General features: G+C 47.5%; 1 protein-coding gene across 1 annotated transcript in view; it reads right to left on the bottom strand.

Moving 5' to 3' along the window:
- The window catches only part of NMT1 (N-myristoyltransferase 1), a 35,580-nt gene that overhangs the window by 3,252 nt on the left and 10,114 nt on the right, over positions 1–22,214 (bottom strand). The window contains exons 2-11 of the mRNA XM_005863867.2: positions 18,617–18,725; positions 14,424–14,568; positions 9,008–9,126; positions 8,111–8,202; positions 7,111–7,227; positions 6,175–6,345; positions 4,791–4,899; positions 2,460–2,630; positions 1,682–1,849; positions 474–611 (exon numbers count right to left, since the gene is read on the bottom strand). Coding sequence (XP_005863929.2) covers positions 474–611; positions 1,682–1,849; positions 2,460–2,630; positions 4,791–4,899; positions 6,175–6,345; positions 7,111–7,227; positions 8,111–8,202; positions 9,008–9,126; positions 14,424–14,568; positions 18,617–18,725 — 1,339 coding nt within the window. The remainder of the gene's footprint in view (positions 1–473; positions 612–1,681; positions 1,850–2,459; positions 2,631–4,790; positions 4,900–6,174; positions 6,346–7,110; positions 7,228–8,110; positions 8,203–9,007; positions 9,127–14,423; positions 14,569–18,616; positions 18,726–22,214) is intronic.

The raw sequence follows: 22,214 nt of genomic DNA, 5'->3' as shown, positions 1-22,214 counted from the left end.
TGTGGGAGCAGACGCACAGCGAGCTGAGGCTCACGCTCAACCTTTACATTTATCATGTCCTTTAAGGAGAGCAGCTGCCAGCGTCTCGAGCACTGGTCAGCAGGCCTCTCCATCCAGCAGTTATTTTGTTAACTGCTGACCACACCATGGTCCTGGGCTGCCCTTTGGAGCTGGTGGAGGAAGAAGGGCCGAGGTGGGTGGAAGAAGGGCTGGATGAGGGCAGCAGCCAGCAGAGGAAAATGCCCTCAACCCTTGACTCTAACCTTCGTGGCTCACAGTGGGCAATTCACTCGCAGGGTTCCCTGAGAGAGTCCCAAATGCCCTGCCCCAGCCAGCGGAAGTGACTCACCTGGCGGGAAGAGAAGCTGGAGACAACCTTGCTTCTGTGGCTCTGGAGCCCATCCCCTCTGCCACCCTCACACTAGTCTGGCCATTAGAGGGAGGGGACTTTTCAGGCCCAGTAGCTTACATACCTTCTCTGCCCCCATGCTGGGGCACTTCCAATTGTAAAGATAATACTGCAGGTTGCCGTCCCCTATGCCAAACTTTAGCTTCTCCAAGAAGGTTTTGTTCTCCATGAGATCCAGTGCATTGAACACATCAAACCCTTTCTGTACAGCAACAAGGAGCAAGAGAGCAGGTGAGGAGGGGTAAAAGCTGCCTCACCTTCCTGCCCTTTTCTATCCTGTCAGAGCCATCCCACAGGCGGCCACAGGCAATCTTCCTTCGAAGCTCTGGCTGCTGCCTGTCGAATTCCAACTCCAGAAAGCGCCCGCTCGCTAGTGGCGGTTCTCAGGACACCAAGGCCATCCTACCTGCCTCTCCTCAGTGAGCCTCCAAGCACACTGTGTCCTCACTGTTCCTGTCGCACGTCCCTGAAATACTCGAGTAACTGCCACAGTCCTCGCTGGAGACCCAGCCGGGAACCCCTTCCTCGGGGAAGCTAGCTCCTGTCAGCACTGGCACTGCTCCCTCACTCCCTGGACACCTCAACTCGTAGGCCTTCAGTGTACGCCCTGTGACTTCAGAACACCCGATGCGCTGCTTTGAGACTGTGATGAAGATACTTCCTACACCTCACCACCTTGGTCAGAAGCTCTCCCAGGGCAGGGACTGGACTGCCCATCGTCTAGCTCAGCGGTCGCCAACCTGTGGTCCGCGGACCACTAGCGGTCTGTGAGGTCCGAAAGGTTGCGACCACTGGTCTAGCTGGCCCACAGTGGGCTGGGCTCCCTGCAGACAGAACCCATAATGAAGGACTGACTGAGGACGACTTCTTGGGTTGAGACACCTGGGCCCCTCCCCCAGCTCTACAGTCAGCGCTCCATGACTCACCACGACAGAGACCAATCTCCCCATTCCCACGCTGGGGAGGTCGTGAGGAGGACCCCTTTCCTCCCCGAGCAGGCCTGGCTATTCAGGCTCCTTGGCAGCGCCTCCCGTGAGAACGAAACTCACTGAAATAAATCAGGAGGAGTTCAATGCCTTCACTTCATGTGGATGCTCCTTGCTCCCTCCCAGTTTCTAGCTGCTGGCTGACAACTGCTGGGCTCTCCCCTAAGCAGAGCCAGAGGACAAGGTAGGCTCAAAGCCCATGGGCAGCTACATCCCTAGCTGTGCTCACCACCATTCCACTGCCACTGCCCCACAGAGCTGCCCCTCCCTCCAGTCTGCTCCTCACCGTTTTGGCGAGAACAAGGGCGTCACTCATGAGGTCTAGAAGAGGGGTCTGGGTGTGAACGTTGTAGAAAGAATAAGCAGCCTTTAGACTCTTGTGGGTTGGATGGTTCATGATGGTGGAGGGAAGCGTATAAAAGCTCAGGAAATCTGTCACCTCACCATTTGCATTCTGAAGGGAAGACAGCGAAAGGAGGCAATGTCACACATGCACGGGAATCCTGTAGGCTGGGAACACATGGTTTTCTCTTGCTCTCACGTCACCCACAGGCAGCTCTGCCCCCCTAAACAATTGGGTGGAAGTTGAAACAGAATATGCAGGGAGGAGGAAGTACACTGGCCGGGCCCTTGAGGACAGAGCCAGAAGGAAAATCCAGGCTAGAACATGGGCTGAGTCTGTCAGCTTTCCTGGCCTGCGCTTCCCGAGACTTCTTGTGGCTCACATTCCCCCGAAGTTTGTCCCCAGTGCCTGACCAGCACTACCTCAAGCCACGACAGGCAAGGATTGCAGGCTTACCTAAGGGGCCCAGTCTCTGTCATCAATGGGGACTAGGGGTGGCGAGAGGGAGAAGGCTCACAGCAAGGCCAGAGGGATCATTTTAGCAAATGCAACCTACAACTCCCTATCTTTAGGGAGGAGCGAGCATGGATGGTCAGGAAGTCTAGGGTGCCAACATGCCCGTCAATCGGTTCTTCAGTCACCGAGGCCGGGAAACCTAGCCACTTGAGGAGGATGCCGCTCTGTGAATGGTCAGAGGCCCGGAACAGCCCTCCCCACTCACCTCCACCACAAAAGTGTCAATGATATTCTCCTGGGGGTAGAACCAGTGTTCCACCTCCTCCTGGCTCATGACTGGCGTGAGGTGGAACTGCTTCAGGTACCTGGTGAGAAGCTGGTGAACTACTGGAATGTCCTTTTTTTCCATTGGTCGCAGTCCAGCTGTTTTGGGAGACTGGAAGGAAGAGAGACAAAACAGCATCAGATGTGCTGACTGTGAGCATCCTGACTCCTCTCAGGTCCTATAGGCACCAGAAACGTCAATGTCTCCCTTGTTACCCGACTTCAGATCTATGCACCCAGGCCCTCAACACAGAACGCTCGGTCACCCTTGGCAACGCCCTCTCTCCCACTGTCCATATCCACTCAGGCACAAGTCTTGCTTCTCCAGGGTCTTCTGGCCCCTTCCCTTCTAGTTAAGGCTGTGGCTTCAACCTCTTATCCATATGCCCCAGGCCATCTTCCTAAGAAACACAACCCGCCACACCCCTCCCTTGTTCCAAACTCCAACACAGAGCACATGATCTATCCCGATCTATCCCTGAACCGGGTGGCTGTTTTGACTGCCTTCTGTCCCTCTAGTTCAGTGGTTCTCAACAGAGCAAGTCTGCCTCCCTGGTTCCCTGCCCCCCTGCCCCTGGACATTTGACACCACCGGGAGACATTTCTGGTTGTTACAAACTAGCAGGAGAGGTACTGCTGGCATCTGATGGGTAGAAGCCAGGGATGCTACTAAAGCCAGGACAGCCCCCATGACAAAGAATTACCCAGCAGAAAACGTGAACGGTGCCAAGATGGAAGGAAACCCTGACCACCCGATGGGTGTGCTGGGGTAGGCCCAGTCCAGTGCTGCTCCTGGGCTTCCACGAAGACTTTCCTGGCTCCTCTCCTCTGAGCCCTCACCACTTCCTCCCATTGAACTGGATCTCGTCCTATACTGGTCTCTCTCCTCTAGACTTAGAGCACCTCACAGACTGGCTCTCGGCTGCAGGCACTGTGGAACCCCCGGGCCCAGATCGGTACTGGGTGCTTGTTTTGTCCATTTGGATGCCACTGCACTAGTAGTCCCCTAACAGAACACTCACGCAAGTTAAATTCAGAAAAACACTGATTTCCTGGAATTTAACCTCAAACAGAAAAAAAGGCTTCAGTGGAATGAGGCCATGTGATGCTCTGAAGTTATACTGGGACTGAGAGAATATTCCCAAAGACTCAATCTGTAAAGGTGGGGTCAGCCAAATCTGACAACAGGGTGGAGTTATAATTTATATACCTCAGGCACTGCCTGATGTAACTGCTTCCCAGTGTAGGGATTGCTTTTAAAATAGCAGTTTCAGGACTTGTCGCTGCTAAAATTCCTTGCTAATCCTGATGCTGCTAGAGAACAGTGTGACTTGTTTCTACAAGGCAGCGCCCACAGTGACCCTAAAGCAGTCATGCGGAGGCTCCTCAGCCAAGGCTGGGAGACCCGGAGGCATTCTTTGGTTGCTACACACCTTAAGAATGCTCTCCGACGACCTAGAAATCAGGACAACTCTGTCATAATAACCGAAACTCGGCCCCCTGAATCTGCTTCTTTTGGACAGTGTCTAACCGCTGCCACAGTCCCTCAAAATCGGACACGAACGACCCCAATCCAGTGGGGGGTTAGCTTGATCCCAGGGTGATTAATCCAGTTGAGTGGCTTAATCAGGTCCAGGCAGGCAGCCCTCTCAGAAGCAAACACCCAATAACTGTGACGCTGCCTGGAAGAGGCCTAAGGGAACAGAAGCGATCGGAAGACCCATTAGGACCTTGAAGCCAGGTGCACCTGGAGAGCACGGAACACTTGCTTTGCTGGGAAACTAGGCAAATTGAGGCCCAGAACAGAAAACCAGCTCACTCCGGGTTGCCCATCCTTTGATGGCAAAGTCTGGATGGGGACACTGGAGTTAGAAATCTGGGCTTCCCTCACAGCCCCGATCCTCCGTCCTCTACCTGACTTGGCAGGGGGGGCAGCAGACACTCTATGGCTTAGTTACACTGGGCTCTGGGAGGTAGTGCAGTTCAGGGAGAGGACTCGTCTTTCTATTTAGGCACATTTAGGCTAAAATTGCAGAAAAGAGATGTTTTCTGAGCCCATCAACAGAGAAGCTAGCCCAGGTGCAGGCAAACTGAGGAAGTCAAACTAAAAGAAAGCCCTTGCTATAGGCGATAGAAAACAAAACAATGGAAATGGAAAGTCAGGAATCTGGAAACTATGGGTTGAGTTCGTTTTCTGACCCCTCCCCCGACCCAAAGCCTTGCTCCTCGATTCTTTCTTGCCCCCTGCCCAGTGCCCTGGAGCACCACTGGCCTCTGGCAGTCGGTAGAGCTTCATGGTTCGCTGCATGGTCATGTTTCTGCTCAGGTGGGAGAACTTGACTTCAATCAGCTTCCGTGGGTTTAGGGACCGATGCCAGTACCTGCGGGGACACAAATGTCCTGTTCTCAGAAGATTCTGGCAAGTCCCATCAGAGAACAATGACTATTTTCAACAATAAAGATAAATTTACAGCTCTAACCCGTTTGGCTCAGTGGATAGAGCGTCCGCCTGAGGACTGAAAGGTCCCAGGTTCGATTCCAGTCAAGGGCATGTACCTTGGTTGCGGGCACATCCCCAGTAGGGGGTGTGCAGGAAGCTGATCGTCGATGTTTCTCACTCATTGATGTTTCTAACTCTCTATCTCTATCCCTCTCCCTTCCTCTCTGTAAAAAATCAATAAAATATATTTTTTAAAAAAGATAAATTTACAAAATAAAACGGCAAAGCAATGCACCAAAAAAAAAAAAAAAAAAGGATAAAAGGATGAACAAAGCCCTCACTTCCCTCCAGCCCCACCAAAATGTAAAGCATCTACGTGGAGACCATTCTCTCAGTAGGTCAACCAAAAAAAAAAAAAAAAAAAAAAGGCAAGGGCATGGAGATCCCCAGATGGCCAGTAGGTGGCACAAGAGATACACATCTCTTGAGCCAGTGGCACTGTCCTGCTCTCCAACACCCTCCACCCTGCAATGAATGTGGAGCTCCCAGAGCTCTTCCTGGATTCTTTCTCCCTTTTTCTTTCTCAATTTCAAAAGCAACTCCTGTTACAGTAGTTGTCTGGGAAGAGCACGCCCCACTCCTGGAACCAAGTCAATGGGAACGACATAAAGGACTTACAGTTCTCTGCAAATGTTTAGCCTCCTCCCCACTCCTCTGCTGCACTTGCCTGGTGGTTTTACTTTTGAAGTTCTCAAGGCACAGACTCTGATTGTTTCAAACAACTTTCTGACTCAGAGGTTCTCCTTGGGTCACATGGGGATCAGACATGCTCTCTTTGGCCCACACAATATTCAAAACAAAACTGAGCCAACCATTTAAAACTTTCGGACATTTACCATAAAAATCCAGATTTGGGCTTCCTTAAAAACTAAAACAAAACCATAGCAGAGTGACCTCTTATTTCCAAACGGCAGGAATGAACAGGCGCGGAGAATGGCTGATCCCTTTGGGAAGGACACGATGTACTTTCCAGCCTGCCCTTCCTAACTGCACTCCTCCATGCTCCTGTGGGTACCCACAACCCCTCTTATCAGATACCAGAGAAGCGAGATGTTCTCGGGCACTGGGCTGAGGCAGAGATGTGACCGCCAGTGACACAGCTCCTCCACTACAGCGGACATGCCAGTACCCCAGGGCCTGCAGGGAGAGACTGTACCTGCAGGTGCCGACAGGCTTTGGTAATACCACCCCAGCAGTGTAAACAGCTTGGAAAATGCCCTCCAGGTGAACCCGCCGGGTTATCTCCCGGATCAGGACAGGAGCCACCCTCTTGGAACGCAGCTTCTTGTGGACACACAGGAAGTTGATCTCCACCATCTTCTTCTCTCTAAAGGGAGAAAATACGTGACAAGGCTTTGAACAGGTAAGGCAATCCCTACAAGCACGTGCAGCCACCCCTGCAGGGACCAGGCCTGCAGTGCAGGCACGTGCTCTGCCACCACCAGGCACTTGGGCTCTTTCCCACTGCTCTGCTGCACCAGGCAAGGAGCCGCTCTCACCACAACCCAGACTCTACTTCCGAAGGTTAAGTGGGACTCAAGCAAACTGCTTTATTTGAAGGCACTGCCAGCATCTCCCTGATGAGTCTGCAGCGGCAGGCTGCGGGAGCCCCACCTTCAGCAGATAGGGAGACTCACGGAGTCAGTCAAGGGTATTCTAGGATTGCAAGGGTTTTGACATCAAGAATCCACAACCCATAAGCCTAGAAGACTATGGCAGATGGTTCTGGCATTTCCAGGAGAATGAAGAGCAGAGCTCGAAGGCCCCGGGACTATCTGAGTGAGAGCCCCTGGCTCCAGCCCATTGCTGAAGCCGCTCGAGTGCATCAACCTGTGCTGCTGCAAGTGCACACACTGCGCTCCTGCTCAGGGAGGCCTCTCAGCCCAGGTCCCCGACAAGAGAATCAGCAACAACTGAGAGGAAAACAGACGGTTCTTACTACGAATCTCTATTCCAGGGCCTGAGCTCCCTCCCTTCGTGGGACCTTCCCTCTCTTTTGTGGAAGGTATGTGTACCTGTTTTCCTTCCTCTCCCTCCCAGCCCGAGCAGGATGGTAGGGATGTGGGAGTTGGGGGATGGCGCTGGTGCTTACGTGTCATAGATGTGGATGTTTGCTGGGATGGCGCTGATGAACCCAACCAGTTTTCGACTTGAGACCACTCGAACCCCACAGTGCCATTGGGGGAGCCAGCCAGGCGGCCGGAGAGCCCTAGAAGAGACAGGGGCTGTGGTGCTGCTCGCCAGCAGGCAGGGCGGGCTGTTTGGGGTCCACAGCTGAGTTTGGGTCTAACCTTCTGCTACCACCTCCCTCGGGGTTAGCACCTAAATTCCCGTTAGGGCCAAGCCCTCCTGGACACAAATGGAATTGAGTCACAGTCCCTTCGTGCTGCTCAGCCCACTTGGCCTACTTACCCACCCAATCCAAGGCTGTCATACTGAGGTTTTATATCCGATCCAACTTCTTTGTATTCACTCGCTCTGACAGCTTAAGCCAGAGAACTGGCCTCCGTGGCTCTGAGTCCAGTGGGTCCCGTGGTTGGGAGCCACTCATGGAGCCCCTGAAGCACTGGTCTGCACCTGCCCTCAGGCCACATTACTCCCCTCTTTCTGCTTGCCCGTCTTCCTTTCCCTCCTCCATCCCCTCTACATTCCAGCCTCTCCACTTCAGCCTCCTTCCTCTACCTTCCTGGATATTAAATGTGGCCCAGGATGACGGATGGTTCAGCCACACAAGGCCATTCTCATACAACCGAGCGGACTCAGGAACTGGGTAGAAAATGATCCCTTTTTAATTTTTTAAATCTCAGTAGCTTTCATTGCTCTTTCCCTTCTAACATAAAGTTCCCATACAGTAGATGATCTTTTCTTCTGGGTAACAATTCCACAAAGTCTCCCTCACCCAGTCATTCTATCTTAAATAAGGTTTCGATGCTAAGCTCCACTGGAAGCAAGTCTCCTTCAGACGCAGGAACTCAGAAATTACACACTAACTTGCCATCCAAAGGCTGGCTCAGTGGGGACGAAAATCTGAGGCTCTGTGTGGTTCTGCTCTCTGCCTTGGCCCAGAACCATAAGAAAACCCTTAAACTCACCATAAGAGAAATTCCGGGGAATAATCAAATCGGAACATGTTGTCATCATCTTCCACGTAATTCTCATTCAGGAGGGTGTATAATTCTTTCAGCTGTAGAGAAACAGGTGCTGCCTTAGGGATATTCTGCCAGATGGGGGCCAACTCTGATACCCTGGGGCTCCAAGCTTTTCAGAAGGACAAGGCAAACTACTAAAAACTATTTAATCTCACAAATCCTTTCCATCCCACTCAAGGCAGGGCCTCTTGAAATGAGCACCGCAGTTGTAATAGAAAACTGAGCCACAGGGGTAGAGTAGCACACTCAAGTACATAAAGTGACAGACAACCAAGAATGTCATCCAACTAACCAACACCTACTCGTTAAGACAAGGGAGTGAATGCATGAACGAATGAATGAATGGACGAACAAGCAAAATGTGGCCCTGGCCAGAGTGGCTCAGTTGGGTGGGCACTATCCCATGCACCGAAGGGTCGCCGGTTTGATTCCCAGTTAGGGAACATGCCTAGGATCTGGGTTGGCATGTGCCCTGAATCCAGGAGGCAACCAACAGATGTTTCTCTCAGTTTCCCTCCCCTCCCCGCCCCCATCTCTCTCCCCCCATTCCTCTCTCTCTCTCAAATCAATTAAAAAAAAAAAAAGAAATCTTGAAAAAAGGATATCCACCTTGAAGAGCTATAGAGGTAAACTCTCAACCTGCCAGAGAAGCCAAGTGCTATTTCTGTGGTCTTGGGCGGGCCCCAGAGGCAGTAGATGTGGGGGGTCTGCTCAGACCTGTTTGGCTCAGCTCGTAAGAGAGTCCCTGAAGAAGGCTTGGGTAGAAGCTGTCTCCACATGACTGCTGGGCTCTCTGTGACAGTGCCAATCCACACCTGCGGCCTGCCCGGGACTACTCACCACACCACGGTCCCCCAGGTCCAAGGCATCCCAGGTGAAGCCCTGGGGCAGGGTGTAGGGCTCCTGGCGGATGTTGTCTTTGTCAGGCTCCACGGGACCATGGGTGTTTACTACTTCTCCTAGAAGAAGAGCACAGCCATGAGCCTTACCCTCTGCCTCCTGGGGGCAGGAAGGAGCTCAGTTCAAAAATCAACCAGAACAAATTCCTCCTGTCCCCAGGAGCTCCCTATCTGAAGAACACTCCGTGCTTGGCAACTGCAGACCATTTCTCCAGCTTCCCTTGGCCCCTAATTAAGGGCCAATTCATGGCAAAACTTCAGAACAATCACTGGGATTCAAGGTGGTTGGTTTTTTGGAAATCCTTTTATATCTCCCTCTGGTTACTGAGTGACAAACATTAATCTTGACGAATTTGGCTTCCTGCCTCCTGGTTGGTGCAAAGAGTGCTGTCATGGGCCTGGCCCATCACCCTCGATGAATTTGGAAGAAGTAGTAACAAAGCTGCTTTTGTGACAACAGCAACAACAATGTACTGGGCCCATTCCTGAAGCAGATGATGGCATCTAGGCGCCAGGCTGGATCCTGGCCCTGCCAGCCTTAGCTTTTAGCAATGTGGCCAGTTAACGGCTGCTGCCAACTCGGGTCCTCAGTGTTTACAGAGTCCTGCGAGGGCCTTTAGGCTGAATCACCGAGTCCACACAATGCTGCCGGGAAGTTAGGCTCTGACACAACACACACACCCCCCGCCCCCTGGACAGACACCGCTCCTCTGTGGAATGTGTAGGGAGTGTTTGGGGTGCTGAGGAGATACAGCTCTGAATCCCACCCACAGCCGAGTCAGTCATTTGATAAACGTTGGACATCAAACACTCAATTCTGTCTGTTGGAGTTATTTAGCTTCTACAATTCAGAGCTTATATTCACACCTGGAAGAATGCGAGTCTTCAAAAGGAACCCGCTCAGTACACTGTTTGCTTCTAGCCTAGGACACTGCATACACTAGACACTCCATTCATGCTTTTACTGACTTTCAAACTCCTGGCCCAAACAGATCATTCGAATGTGTAACAGGCAGCTCTCGACCCGCCCAGTAGCATATCTGTGGGGCAGGTGAAGTAGAAATGGCAAGCTGTGGCTGAGTTGAGGACAACACCTTCAGCACTAACCATCCAACTCGTTCACACAACACAATTACTGAACACCAATGTGCACCAGACATCATGCACTAGGATACAGCCGGGAAAAGACAAGGTCCCCGTCTCCACAAGATGTACCACCTTCTGGGAAAATATTCAAGAAATGAAACACTACCAACGTGCTAAGGGTCACAAACTGGAAACTACAGGCAACACTGGGGGGTGACATAGTAGAGAGGCAGCCGGCTACCTATTTACAACCTGGCTCCCCAGCAGGTTTGTTTAGGAGAGAGCTGATATTTTTCTCCCTTAGTTTAGAAACCGGCCTTTTGGTTTATTCATAAAGTGGCCCTTGTGAAGTAGTTTAATATAAGTCAATCCACTCCCTTTTACTGCCACATAAAACCTGAGTGTGCAAAGCCAAGGGCCAGGTTCTTGGAAAGTACTAAGGATTTTTACTCTCATCTTATCTAGCTGCAAGTCTATTTTTCCGTATATTGAACTTATATCTTTTCCAAAATACATTTAACTTCAGACTCTTTTTGCTATTATTATTTTCCTAAATGATTTCATGGGCAAGACACCCGTGGTCTTCCCCACTGTACAGTCAGTTATGCACCCCTGACCAGCAGGGACATGTTGTAGCAGAGAAACACATCATTCGGGGATTTCTTCTAGTGCGAGCCTCAGAGTGCAATGAGACAAACCTGGATGGGATAGCCGACCACACACCTCGGCTCTATTGTGTAGCCTATTGCTCCTAGGCTACCAGCCTGTATAGCACAATGCCGCACAGAACAACACGGCATTAAATCAAGCACAAGAGAAAATGATGGAATCAAGAGATGTGGTAAACACACGACGTAGAAGGCTGCTGTCAGCATAATACCGCATACTGTTTTCAGCAAACGACTTTTTTTATAAGTAGAAAGAGTATACTCTAAAATAACGATAAACAGCATAGTTTAGTAAATACATAAATCAGTAACACTGTCATTTATTATTATCAAGTATTATGTACTACACACAATTACGTGTTATACTTTTATACAACTGGCGGTGCAGGTGTATTTACACCTGCATCACCACAAATACATGAGCAATGCATTGTGCTACAGTATTACTAGGGGATAAGAATTTTTCAGTTCCATTATAGTCTTATGGGACCACCACTGCATATGTGGTCCATTCTTGACGATGCTCAATCCACTGAACCATACAGCCAGGCTATGTGGTTCATTCTTGATTGAAACATTATTGTGCAGCACATGACCGTATTATAATAATCTCAAGGCCAACTCTTTTAATTTAGGCTAGTTACTAGGTCCTGCGTGCAACAAGTATTTCCATTTACTCCTTCACCACTTGTTCATGAAATCTTAGAATGCACCAGTTCTGTGGCAAGAGCTGGTAAATGAAATTGACATAGGTTGACTTTTAAAAAGTAAAATGAGTCCTAGCCGGTTTGGCTCAGTGGATAGAGCGTTGGCCTGTGGACTGAAGGGTCCTGGGTTCGATTCTGGTCAAAGGCATATGCCTGGGTTGCAGGCTCGATCCCTATATATATATATATATATATATGTGTGTGTGTGTGTTTTTGTTTGTTTGTTTTTTTAAAGTGCTTAGCCGGCGTGGCTCAGGGGTTGAGCATTGACCTGTGAACCAGGAGGTCACCATTCGATTCCCGGTCAGGGCACATGCCCAGGTTGCAGGCTCCATCCCCAGTGTGGGGCATGCAGGAGGCAGCAGATCAATGATTCTCTCTCATCATTGATGTTTCTCTCTCTCCTTCTCCCTTCCTCTCTGAAATCAATAAAAATATATTTAAAAAAAAAAGTAAAATGATCCTGGCTATGTAGCTCAGTTGGTTAGAGCATCGTCCTTGATTTGGCCAAGGTTGTGGATTCGATCCCTGGTCACACAAAAGCCGACCAATGAATGCATGAATAAGTAGAACAACAAATTGATGTTTGTTTCTCTCTCTTTCCCCCTCCCTCCATCCCTCTCTAAAACCAATAAATTTAAAAAATTTTTTTTAAATAAAAATGAAATATGATTTGAAAAAAAGAGATTAAAAATTTTATTTGGGAGCACACAGAATTGTTACATAGCCTAAAACACTTGCTGTTTAGAAGGCCTTTAAATGGGTGATTTTAAACTTCTAAATTTAGGGTGATTTTAAACTTCTAAAGAATTCTAGGTCTCTTTAGTGGAAAACAATTTATATCAGTCCCAACAAGGTAGGGAGTGGTAAAAACGTGGCTCACTTAATATATTTGAATTTTACAATCATTAGCTCATTTCAGTGGAAAATATAAAGGCAACTAGCTAGACATCGCACAACACTAAGGCACTCGCAAGGAGAATGAGGGCAGCACCTGTCACGCAGAGCAGCTGACACAGTAACGTGGTACTCTATGAGCTGATTCACAGAAACAAAGGACTTCACTTGGACTTAACTGGCTATGGACCTAAAAGGCAGACTGATCAGATGCTCAGAGCGACTGCTCTTCCACAAGCCCCGCACCATACACTGCACAGAAGGCATGTTCGAAAGAAATAGCACTGAGCATCGCTGCACCCTCCTGAGTGAGTGTATCAGGGCGCCTGTGAGCAACTGTGTGGCTTTCTCACGAACTTTCTGAAAACAAACAAACAACAACAAAAATGTAGCACTTTCTATAATTACAGGTGGAGAAACTAGAATAACTGGACTCAAGAGGAAGAGAAGCCTATTACTTAATTCGCTTCATCCCCAGGTTCCACTGTCTGTAAAAAAGGGAATTAAGTTATCCATTTGCAAATTCCCAGTGAAAAATAAAATCAACCCCAAACCCAAAACCCCATCTGATAACGAGCCAAGATATCGGGCAGTCACCACACAACGTCTCTCCATGCACTTGGCTGAGAGGCAGAGCACGCTGGCTCTCTGCATTCTTCCTCCGGGGAAGAGGTCACCGGACTGGTTACCAGTAATGCCCAAGGAACAGCATTACTGTGACCAAAGCCCTGCTCGAGGGCTAAGGCTGTGGGCCTGGGACCTGGGTGACTGCGACAAGGTGGATGGGTTGGGGCACGTTCTGGAATAGTGTCTCCTTGCCGATTCACGGCTCATGACCATCCAGGCAGTGTTTTGCCTGCAGGGGCGACCTCAGCTTACTTCTGGATTGCCCAAGAACTGCATCTGCTTTAGAGCAGAGCTTCTGACACTTTCAAAGTGGACACAACCCCCCTGTAAGCTCTGATTCTAAAGATCTGGAGCGGGGCCTGAGATTCTGCATCTCTACACACCCTTAAGCAATGCCCATCCTGCCGGTCTGAGAACCAGTTCGAGGAGCAAGGCTCTGAACTGTGCACTCCCCACCACTGGAGTAGACGAATCTCCTTGGGCACAGCTGTCCCTCACCAGTCCTTGGCCCTGCCCCTGCCCTCCTCCTCCTCCCCACCAAACACACTGTCAAATCACACTGTTTCTGGACGGAGCAGTAACATGAACCACCTGAAGGTCATTCACTTTTGGTGTTGGAAAACATGTTTTTTTCCAACAGACTTACTTTCCCAGTCACATAGAAAACAGGAGTTGGGCTATCAATGGGCCCAGAATCCTGACACAACCACTCCGGAAACTTTTTGTCAACAGCAACCCTCTGAAGTTAGCCATCAAGGTTAGCTGTAGCTTGGTCTCAGCGGGTACCTCTAACTCTGCTATGTCCAGTCTCTTCTGGAACCCTTTTAGATTTTCTAGCTATCCTGCCCTTTTAAGAGTTCACTGTAACTTTCTTAAGGGATGCCAACCAAACCTGCATATGGTATTCCAGTTGTTGAACCATCACCGTTAAGTAAAATGTCAAATTACTTTGTATTTAGCAAGCATGCATTTGCAAGCGATAAGGGGAAGAGGCTGAGGATTTCACCATCCCATGATTAAAGATCTGCCCAGATAAACAAGACAGTCTCTCTATAAAATCTATGTGGGAAGACAGACTCATGGGCAGACATCCCCATTCACCATGTGCCAATGCATTGTTTTTCTTTGTAGCTTCGTACTGGATGATGATGGACTAAAAGAACCATTATTTGTTCTCAGTGTGCTACTGTGCAACGATAAGGTCCCTGAACAATAGCCTTTTCTATACCGCACTTTCAAGACTACCCTCTAAAAATAACCCCCAAGGCACTCCAGGACAATATAGTCCTCACAAATTAAGTATGGAACCCTTAGCACAGCTAAGGCACACCCCTTGCCTCCCACCCTCTACTGGAAGAAAGCACACACATACCCAGTTTGGGGACAGGCTGCGTGTCCCAGAACTGGTAGCTTCTTTTGCTGGCCTCCTCCAATGTTTTGGCAGGTCCCTGGCCCACAGAAAACAGTTCAATGGCCTTCTGTATTTCCTGGATCCTCTCTGCTGGCAAAGAGTTCATCTAGACAAGACAAAGTCGGGGAGAGAAAAGGTCCATTATGTTAATAAGCACTTTTGATTAATTATAGGTTCAACAGTTAAAGGAGTACAGCTTGTGGGGCTGGTGTGACTCAGTGGTTGAGCTTCAGCCCATGAACCCGGAGGTCATGGTTCGATTCCAGTCAGGGCATATGCCCAGGTTGTGGCTTGATCCCCGGTGGGGGGTATGCAGGAGGCAACCGATTAGTGATTCTTTCTCATCATTGATGTTTCTATCTCTCTCTCCCTCTCCCTGAAATCATCAATTAAAAAAACACAATATATTGAAGGGATACAACTCAAAGAAGGGATATGATTCCTCTATCCCAATCCCAGAGGTCACATATTGTACAACTGGAGAAAGTTGTTGATTGGGGGGGGGGGGGGGGGGGGGGGGTGTTTCCTGCAGGGTTTCTCCCCTTCTTGTGATGTTTGATGGCAGAATACATGTTCAGTATAAAATTCCAAACAATGCAGGAATGTGTAATCCATATAGAAAGTAAAAACCCAACAATCCCATCCCTCAAATATAATCCCTGTCATCAACAGTCTTAATTTGGGAGGTAGAGTGAGAAGAGGCAAATATAATTTCAGACTTTTTTACATGCAAGCTCCAAATACACACACACACAATTTCAAAAACTAAAATTGGATCATTTAGTATTATTCTACAAACTGCTCTTTAAACAATATGTCTAAGAGACCTACCCATGTGGCCACACAGTCTTGCCCATTCTAACTACTGTGCATGGGCCACAGTGTATTTAGCCAACCCCCTACCAATGGGCATTTTGGTGGCTTTGTTCTTCAGCTGCAATGAACTTTCTTGTACGTCTATTTTTGCTCATTTGGATATGTATTCCTGCAGGATAAATTCTAAGGAAGGAGGTTTGCTGGATTAACAGGTATGTACATTTGAAATTATAATATATATTGTCAACTTTCCCCTAAAAATAGGTTAATAAACCAATAAATAAATTGCCGAACCGGTTTGGCTCAGTGGATAGAGCGTCGGCCTGCGGACTCAAGGGTCCCGGGTTCGATTCCGGTCAAGGGCATGTACCCTGGTTTCGGGCACATCCCCAGTGGGGGGCGTGCAGGAGGCAGCTGATCGATCTCTCTCATCAATGTTTCTAATTCTCTATCCCTCTCCCTTCTTCTCTGTAGAAAATCAATAAAATATATTTCGAGAAAAAAAAATAAATAAATAAATAAATAAACCAATAAATAGTGTTATGAGAACATGTTTCTCCAGACTCCCATAATAAAATTTACCAAATCTTAATCTCTACCAATCTAGGAGAAAAAAAAAAATACTGCTTTAATTTTCATTTCTTTCGTTGTGAGTATAATTTTCTTTTCATATATTAACTAAACATTTACATTTTTTCTTTGTGAACTGCCTAATCATTTCATTATTTTAAATTGACTGATTCATATATTTTCCCAGTTTATTGTTTATCTTTTTAAAAAAATTGTCTTTTGACTTTTATAAATATGTTGTAATTTGTCATTTTTTTATGGCTTCTGGTTATGTCAGGCTTATAATTATAAAAATGTGCATAATTTTTTCTAACACTACTTCCCCCCCCCACTTAGATTGTGAAGGAAAGGAAGACTATAAACCAACATGCTTACATTGCCTTGGGAGTTAGGGTTGTCAACATAAGACAACGTTTAAGCCTGTAGAGAATTTTTATGAATTTACTTGAGCTAAACTGACGACAAAGGCCAGGAAGCAAAATCTCAACTGATTGAGAAAATGTTCCAGAGAATGGCAGTTTTGTACCTTATTTTATAAATTACAATCAAAGGAGGAAGTGTAAGGGGTTACATAAAATCCACTGGTGATAGATTAGGGAAGCGGGAGAAAGTGGGGGAATCTCTGGCCCTGGATAAAAGTAAACCTAATAAACACATACTTCTTTTACATTTGCGGGTATTAGATAGTTAACAATGAACATAATAACAATAACAATGAGGGATTTTGTGGTCTCTGCTCTGGTGCAGTGGGGGAGGAGGGAGGAAGGAAAGAAATTACAAAAGGTGTGTTATCATAGATGCAGATGCAAAAAGACCGTAAGACAAGCTCAGTTAAGGTAAAGATTTATCGGGGAAGATACTGGCCTAGGACATGACTACCCACCATGACTCATTTTCAGTTAGAAAGTTGTTTTGTTTTGTTTTTTAATATATTTTTATTGATTTCAGAGAGGAAGGGAGAGGGAGAGATAGAAACATCAATGATGAGAGAGAATCACTGATTGTCTGCCTCCTGCACGCCCCCTACTGGGGCCTAAGCCCGCAACCCAGGCATGGACCCTTTGGTCTGCAGGCTGCCGCTCTATCCACTGAGCCAAACCGGCTAGGGCCAGTTAGAAAGTTTTAATTTCAAACCATCCTATGTGGTTACTTTAGGTCTCTGAGCTTGTAAGGTCCGCCATGCAGGCCTGCCCTGAGCTTGTCAGGTTTAGTATGTGGCCCCTTTTTCGTCCACAGGATTGTAAGTGATTTTAGTTTTCTTCCTCTTGCTATGATTTCCCCCCCTAAATTCTCTACAACAAACTACTTCACTTTTATAAAGAGGAAATGGAAGAGCTATGTAAATGGTGTTTTATTAATATTTTCTAATTTCAAAGAGAACCATTTTGATATAGGCTCAAGGTCAAACCTCCCCCTTCCCCCCCTCGCCAGCCCCCGGAGTCACCCAAATACCCATCCCCAGACAAATAAAAATAAAAATCCTAAAGCCAAAGCATAGGCTTGGGCCAGGATTCCTGACTGAAAAACCTAGGTAAGCCACCTCTCTCATCTTTAGAACGGGAAGACCGCCCCCTACCTTGTAGGGATGTTCAAGTGCCTGGCAAGAACCTAGCCAACACTGTGGTCAATATGATGGTATTTTTTTTCATAGGGGGTTTGATACTGAAAATAGTAAAAAATTACTTGAAGTCATATCTCAATAAGATAGAAGACTGAAGTTGGAGTATAACATTTGAGGCATGAAATGAAGTTTAGGTAGATTGGAATGAGACCAAATTTCTCATGAGACTTAAAACTGTTTGAGAGGCTATTCTAAAAGAGGAATTATGGGTATGTTATGAACTTCCCCCAGAATCTATTCTAAAGATGATAGGACTAGCCCTGGCCAGTGTGGCTCAGTTGGTTGAGCGTCATCCTGCACACCAAAAGGTCACTGGTTCAATTCCTGGTCAGGGCACGCACCCAGGTTGTGGGTTCCATCCCTGGTTGGGGTGTGTACGGGAGGCAACCAACCAGTTAACCTCTCACATCGATGTTTTTCTCTCTCCCTCTCTCTTCCTCTTTCTCTAAAAATAAATTTTAAAAATATATTTAAAGAGGATAGTATCAACATGAAATAATAGGTGGGTTTTTTTTTAAATGTTGTTTTATTTATAAAACAAAACAATCCTTGCTAATACCTCCGGGTCCAGTCTTAGGTTGAAAACTCTAGGCCAGTGGTTCTTAGCTAGTGGAACTGGGAAACTGTGCGACTCATGATTTTCATTACAATGACTATTCATTAACCATCTGTATGCCATAAGCGGAGGACCTTTTTAAATTAAATTCAAAATATCGTGGCAGTTAACTGATTAGGATAATGCTTGCAATACATAAAGGTCTGCCTTAAAAAGAATAGGCCTCATATTCCCACAGGGGTGGGGACTTAGATGGAAAAGGGTGAGAACCACTGCTCTAGGTACAGGGGCTGGCGCAGTGTAAGTACGCTCCACCGGCACCTTGCACAGCACCACATGCAGTGTGTACCTGTGCACCTCAGAGGACACCATGCTTGGGAGTCAGTGTCTAACCTGCTGTGTCTTAAGGTATGAGAGCAGATTCATCACCTAGGTCTAGGGTGGCAGAGGGGGCAGAGGGATCCAAGTCCTCCATCTTGAAGTAATACCAGTGGACACTGTCAATCTAAATCGTTTCTACACATTTACCCCAAACCTTTCTCATCTGAAAAATCAACTCTCAGTAGCAAGAAAACAGAGCCTCCTTGTTACCTTCACAGGCTGATCCTGGGCTGAATCTGTCTCGCTGCCTTTCTCTTTCTTCTTTTTTTGTTTCTTTTTCTTCTTTTTGGCGCCAGTGTCATTGGCTGGACTCAAACCACTGTAAAACAAGTAAATACCAATGCAGGGTTTTTACAAAAATCATCTGTTTTGGGCTACACTGACAAAGGGCTTTCTGTGGAGCCAGACCTTCCTTCATCAAGCCTTTGGCTTCAGAACAGACTAGAGAATCATCCAGGTTCCCAGAAGAGGCATTGGGAGGACACCAGAAAACACAGCTCTCCTCCCACTCCCACCAGCTCCCAGGGAGGGCATGCTGTGCAAGGAATGTCCTATTTGTTTGAAAGGACTGTTTCTATTCTTGTTTTTATTTTCTATGATTATTTTCTTTAGATTGTCAGGTTACTGGCACCAAAGGCAAATGATAACTGTTGACAGGGCATTCATACCACCAAGAGCCCTAAATTTAAAAGGATGACAGCCAATAATAGTCTCTGTGGAAACCCTTCCTCACCCCCACTCCTACCCTCCCAATGCATTAGCTTTCATGAGTTTCCCTGGCTGGATCTAAAGCACAAGACAGCATTGGAAATGAAGAAGGCAACAAGGAAAAAGGTAATTTAACATTGCTGTGTCCAAAATAGTCACACAATCATGAAAAATGCCTAAATCGGGCCTGCAGGATTGAGGACAACTGTCAGCTGGTTAAGACGGGGTGGAATCACCACAGGCAAAGCCCAGCAGTAGGGATCTCGGGAAAAGTGAAGCACCAGCCACTCCTCACAAAGAGGTTCCGGGAAGCCTGAGTGTGAGTATGAGCGTGGTAATGGGGACTTACTCATGGCGTTTTCCTTCTGTGACACACCCGGTGAATGCAGCAAAAACAGTTTCTTAGCCACATTTAGGTTTTCCACCATCTCTTATGACTTTCAAAATCTCTCTCAGTATCGTCAGTGAGACGCAAATCACATACTAGACTGTTTCTTTGACATTTTCAATTCATTTGCTCTGAAATGTTTCTCCCAATTCTTGTTGATCTTAGGAAATAGTTTTGATTCTGGGTTTTCTTCATTTTATTGATGAATTTTAAGGTTCACCTTGCAGCTTGCATTTGCAATTACTGTGTGGTTTCTGCCATGTCTAAATTGATGTTGGCATTGCTAGCCTGGGAGTAATGCCTGGTATCACTCTGCCATCCTCCTTGGAATTCTTCCATTAAAAAGTCAAAATTAATCATCATCTCCTGGTTTTTTATGCTGTGGGATCAAACCTCTCCCCTTGGATTTTCAGGCCCCAAACCTATTTTTATTTCTTGGATGGAAGGGGAGGTGGAAGCGTGAGGCTGGGAGGCCCAGGGTCTAGAGCAGGGGTGGGCAAACTTTCTGACTCGAGGGCCACAATGGGTTCTTAAACTGGACCGGAGGGCCGGAACAAAAGCATGGATGGAGTGTTTGTGTGAACTAATATAAATTCAAAGTAAACATCATTACATAAAAGGGGACGGTCTTTTTTTTTTTTTTATTCTTTCAAACCGGGCGGGACCCGCCCCGCAGGCCGTAGTTTGCCCACGGCTGGGCTAGAGCAGTGGTTCTCAACCTTCCTAATGCTGCAACCCTTTAATACAGTTCCTCATGTTGTGGTGACCCCCAGTTTCATTGTTACAAATTGAACATAATTAAAGCATAGCGATTAATCACAAAAACAGTATGTAATTATACGTGTTTTCCGATGGTCTTAGGCGCCCCCTGTGAAAGGGTCATTCGCCCCCCAAAGGGGTCGCGACCCACAGGTTGAGAACCGCTGGTCTAGAGGGTGAGAGCCCAGCAATTTGCAGCAGAGGCGAGGGAAAGGTTGCAGGATCCAGGGATGGAAGTGAGGAGAAAGAAGGGCTGAAGAGGAGTCCAAAAGAAAAAGCGATGGAACATGGGAGCTCTCTCAAGGAGTGGCTGCACCTGCCCCGATCACAAAGCTGCCTGCCCAGAGCTCTACTGGAACTCTAGGTGAAGCTCTCACTGAGCCTTGGCTCAGACACTCCCACCGCAGACCACCCTACTCTTGCCTAGACTGTGGCTGCAACTTCAGCTAATCCTCCGTCCTGGCTATCCCAGGCCCTGACTGTGGCCTGCGCATCACCTACTTTCCCCCTCAGTCTCCAGCACGTCCACGCTAACAGGCGGCCTGAGTGTGGAAAAGGCGTCACGCGCAAGTCTGCCCTGGAAGCCCATCAGTGGGTCCATCACTCTGGCAAGACCCCAAGGTGGCAGCAGCCTGCAGCGGGCTTTCAGAGCCCATCCCTGATTCGGGAGGCCAGGAGCCCCTGGTTCATTCACAGCACAGTACTTCCTCTGGAAAACAAGAGGCTAGGTGTATGTGTCTGGGGGGTAAGGAAAGGAAATGGGCATTTAAGGAAAACCAAGCTGTGTTAGGAAATGAGGAGAGGTGAGGGGGGCAGAGATGGTCCTTTGGAAGGAGGCTGAATCTGAACTCATTTTCTGAGGTTCCTGCTCCCACTTCCAAGTCCTACTTGGGATTTCTTCACAGCAAACATTTCACCGGGCTTTTCTTTCTGGATTGTTCTCTCCCTTCGAGCATTCTGGTAGGTCTCTCTCCTCGTCCTTAGAGATGGGGTCCCTTAGACATGAAAATCTATTAAAGGAGCTGGCACCCACTCTGGGGATCCCCTGGAATAGAGAGCACACTGGGCCTGTCCCCACCGGAGGGAAGCTCATCCAAGGATTCTGCCTTTTAGTCAATGCAAGTGAAACATCTGGCAAGGAAACACATGTGGAACCAAGCCATTGTTGGCACTCTTTGGTCTTAAAGACCTAGAGGGGGTCATAGGAAAAACGCTTCAGGTGGGGGTCTCTCCTGCCTCATGCTCATTCTGCACACAGTGTGCAAAAGCATTAAGCTTGCCCTAGCTAGTTTGGCTCAGTGGATAGAGCGTTGGACTGCAGGCTGAAGGGTCCCAGGTTCGATTCCAGTCAAGGGCATATGCCCAGGTTGCGGGCTCAATCCCCAGTTGGGGGCGTGCAGGAGGCAGCCGATCAATGATTCTCTCTCATTAAACATTCATATCCATCACTTAGATTCTCCAATTAACCTAGATTCTTTAATTGTTATTTTTATTTTATTACGTCAGTCCATCTATCCCTCTATCCATTCATTTATCCATCTTATTTACCCTATTTCATAGTAAGTTACAGACCTTACACTTCACCCCTAAATACTTCAAAGTAAGGCTAAGCTTTATATGCAAGGAACTTTAGCTCTTTCTTAAAGTTCAGATGTACCCTGTTAATTGACAAATAAAATCTATGAACCATAATTATCTCCTGTATATTTTATAACGTCTCATAATTAATTATCTGATCAAGATTCTTGAACTAATATTTACAATTCTGTGGGTAATAAAACAATTTGAAAACAAAACAAAACAAAAAAGTCAAAATTAGGAGTTCAATCTGAGAGTACACTAAACCTTAATGCCGGAAGCCAGTCCATCCTTGCTGCTTGACACAGTCGCTGCAGGGAAGAAACATCTGCACAGCATATGTTTCAAGGGACCTGGCATATATGGCATACTGTT

Source organism: Myotis brandtii, unplaced genomic scaffold (genome assembly GCF_000412655.1).
Source record: "Myotis brandtii unplaced genomic scaffold, ASM41265v1 scaffold1814, whole genome shotgun sequence".
Taxonomy (NCBI): domain Eukaryota; kingdom Metazoa; phylum Chordata; class Mammalia; order Chiroptera; family Vespertilionidae; genus Myotis; species Myotis brandtii.
Note: the sequence above shows the minus strand (reverse complement) of the source record. Positions and strands in the feature narration are given on the sequence as shown.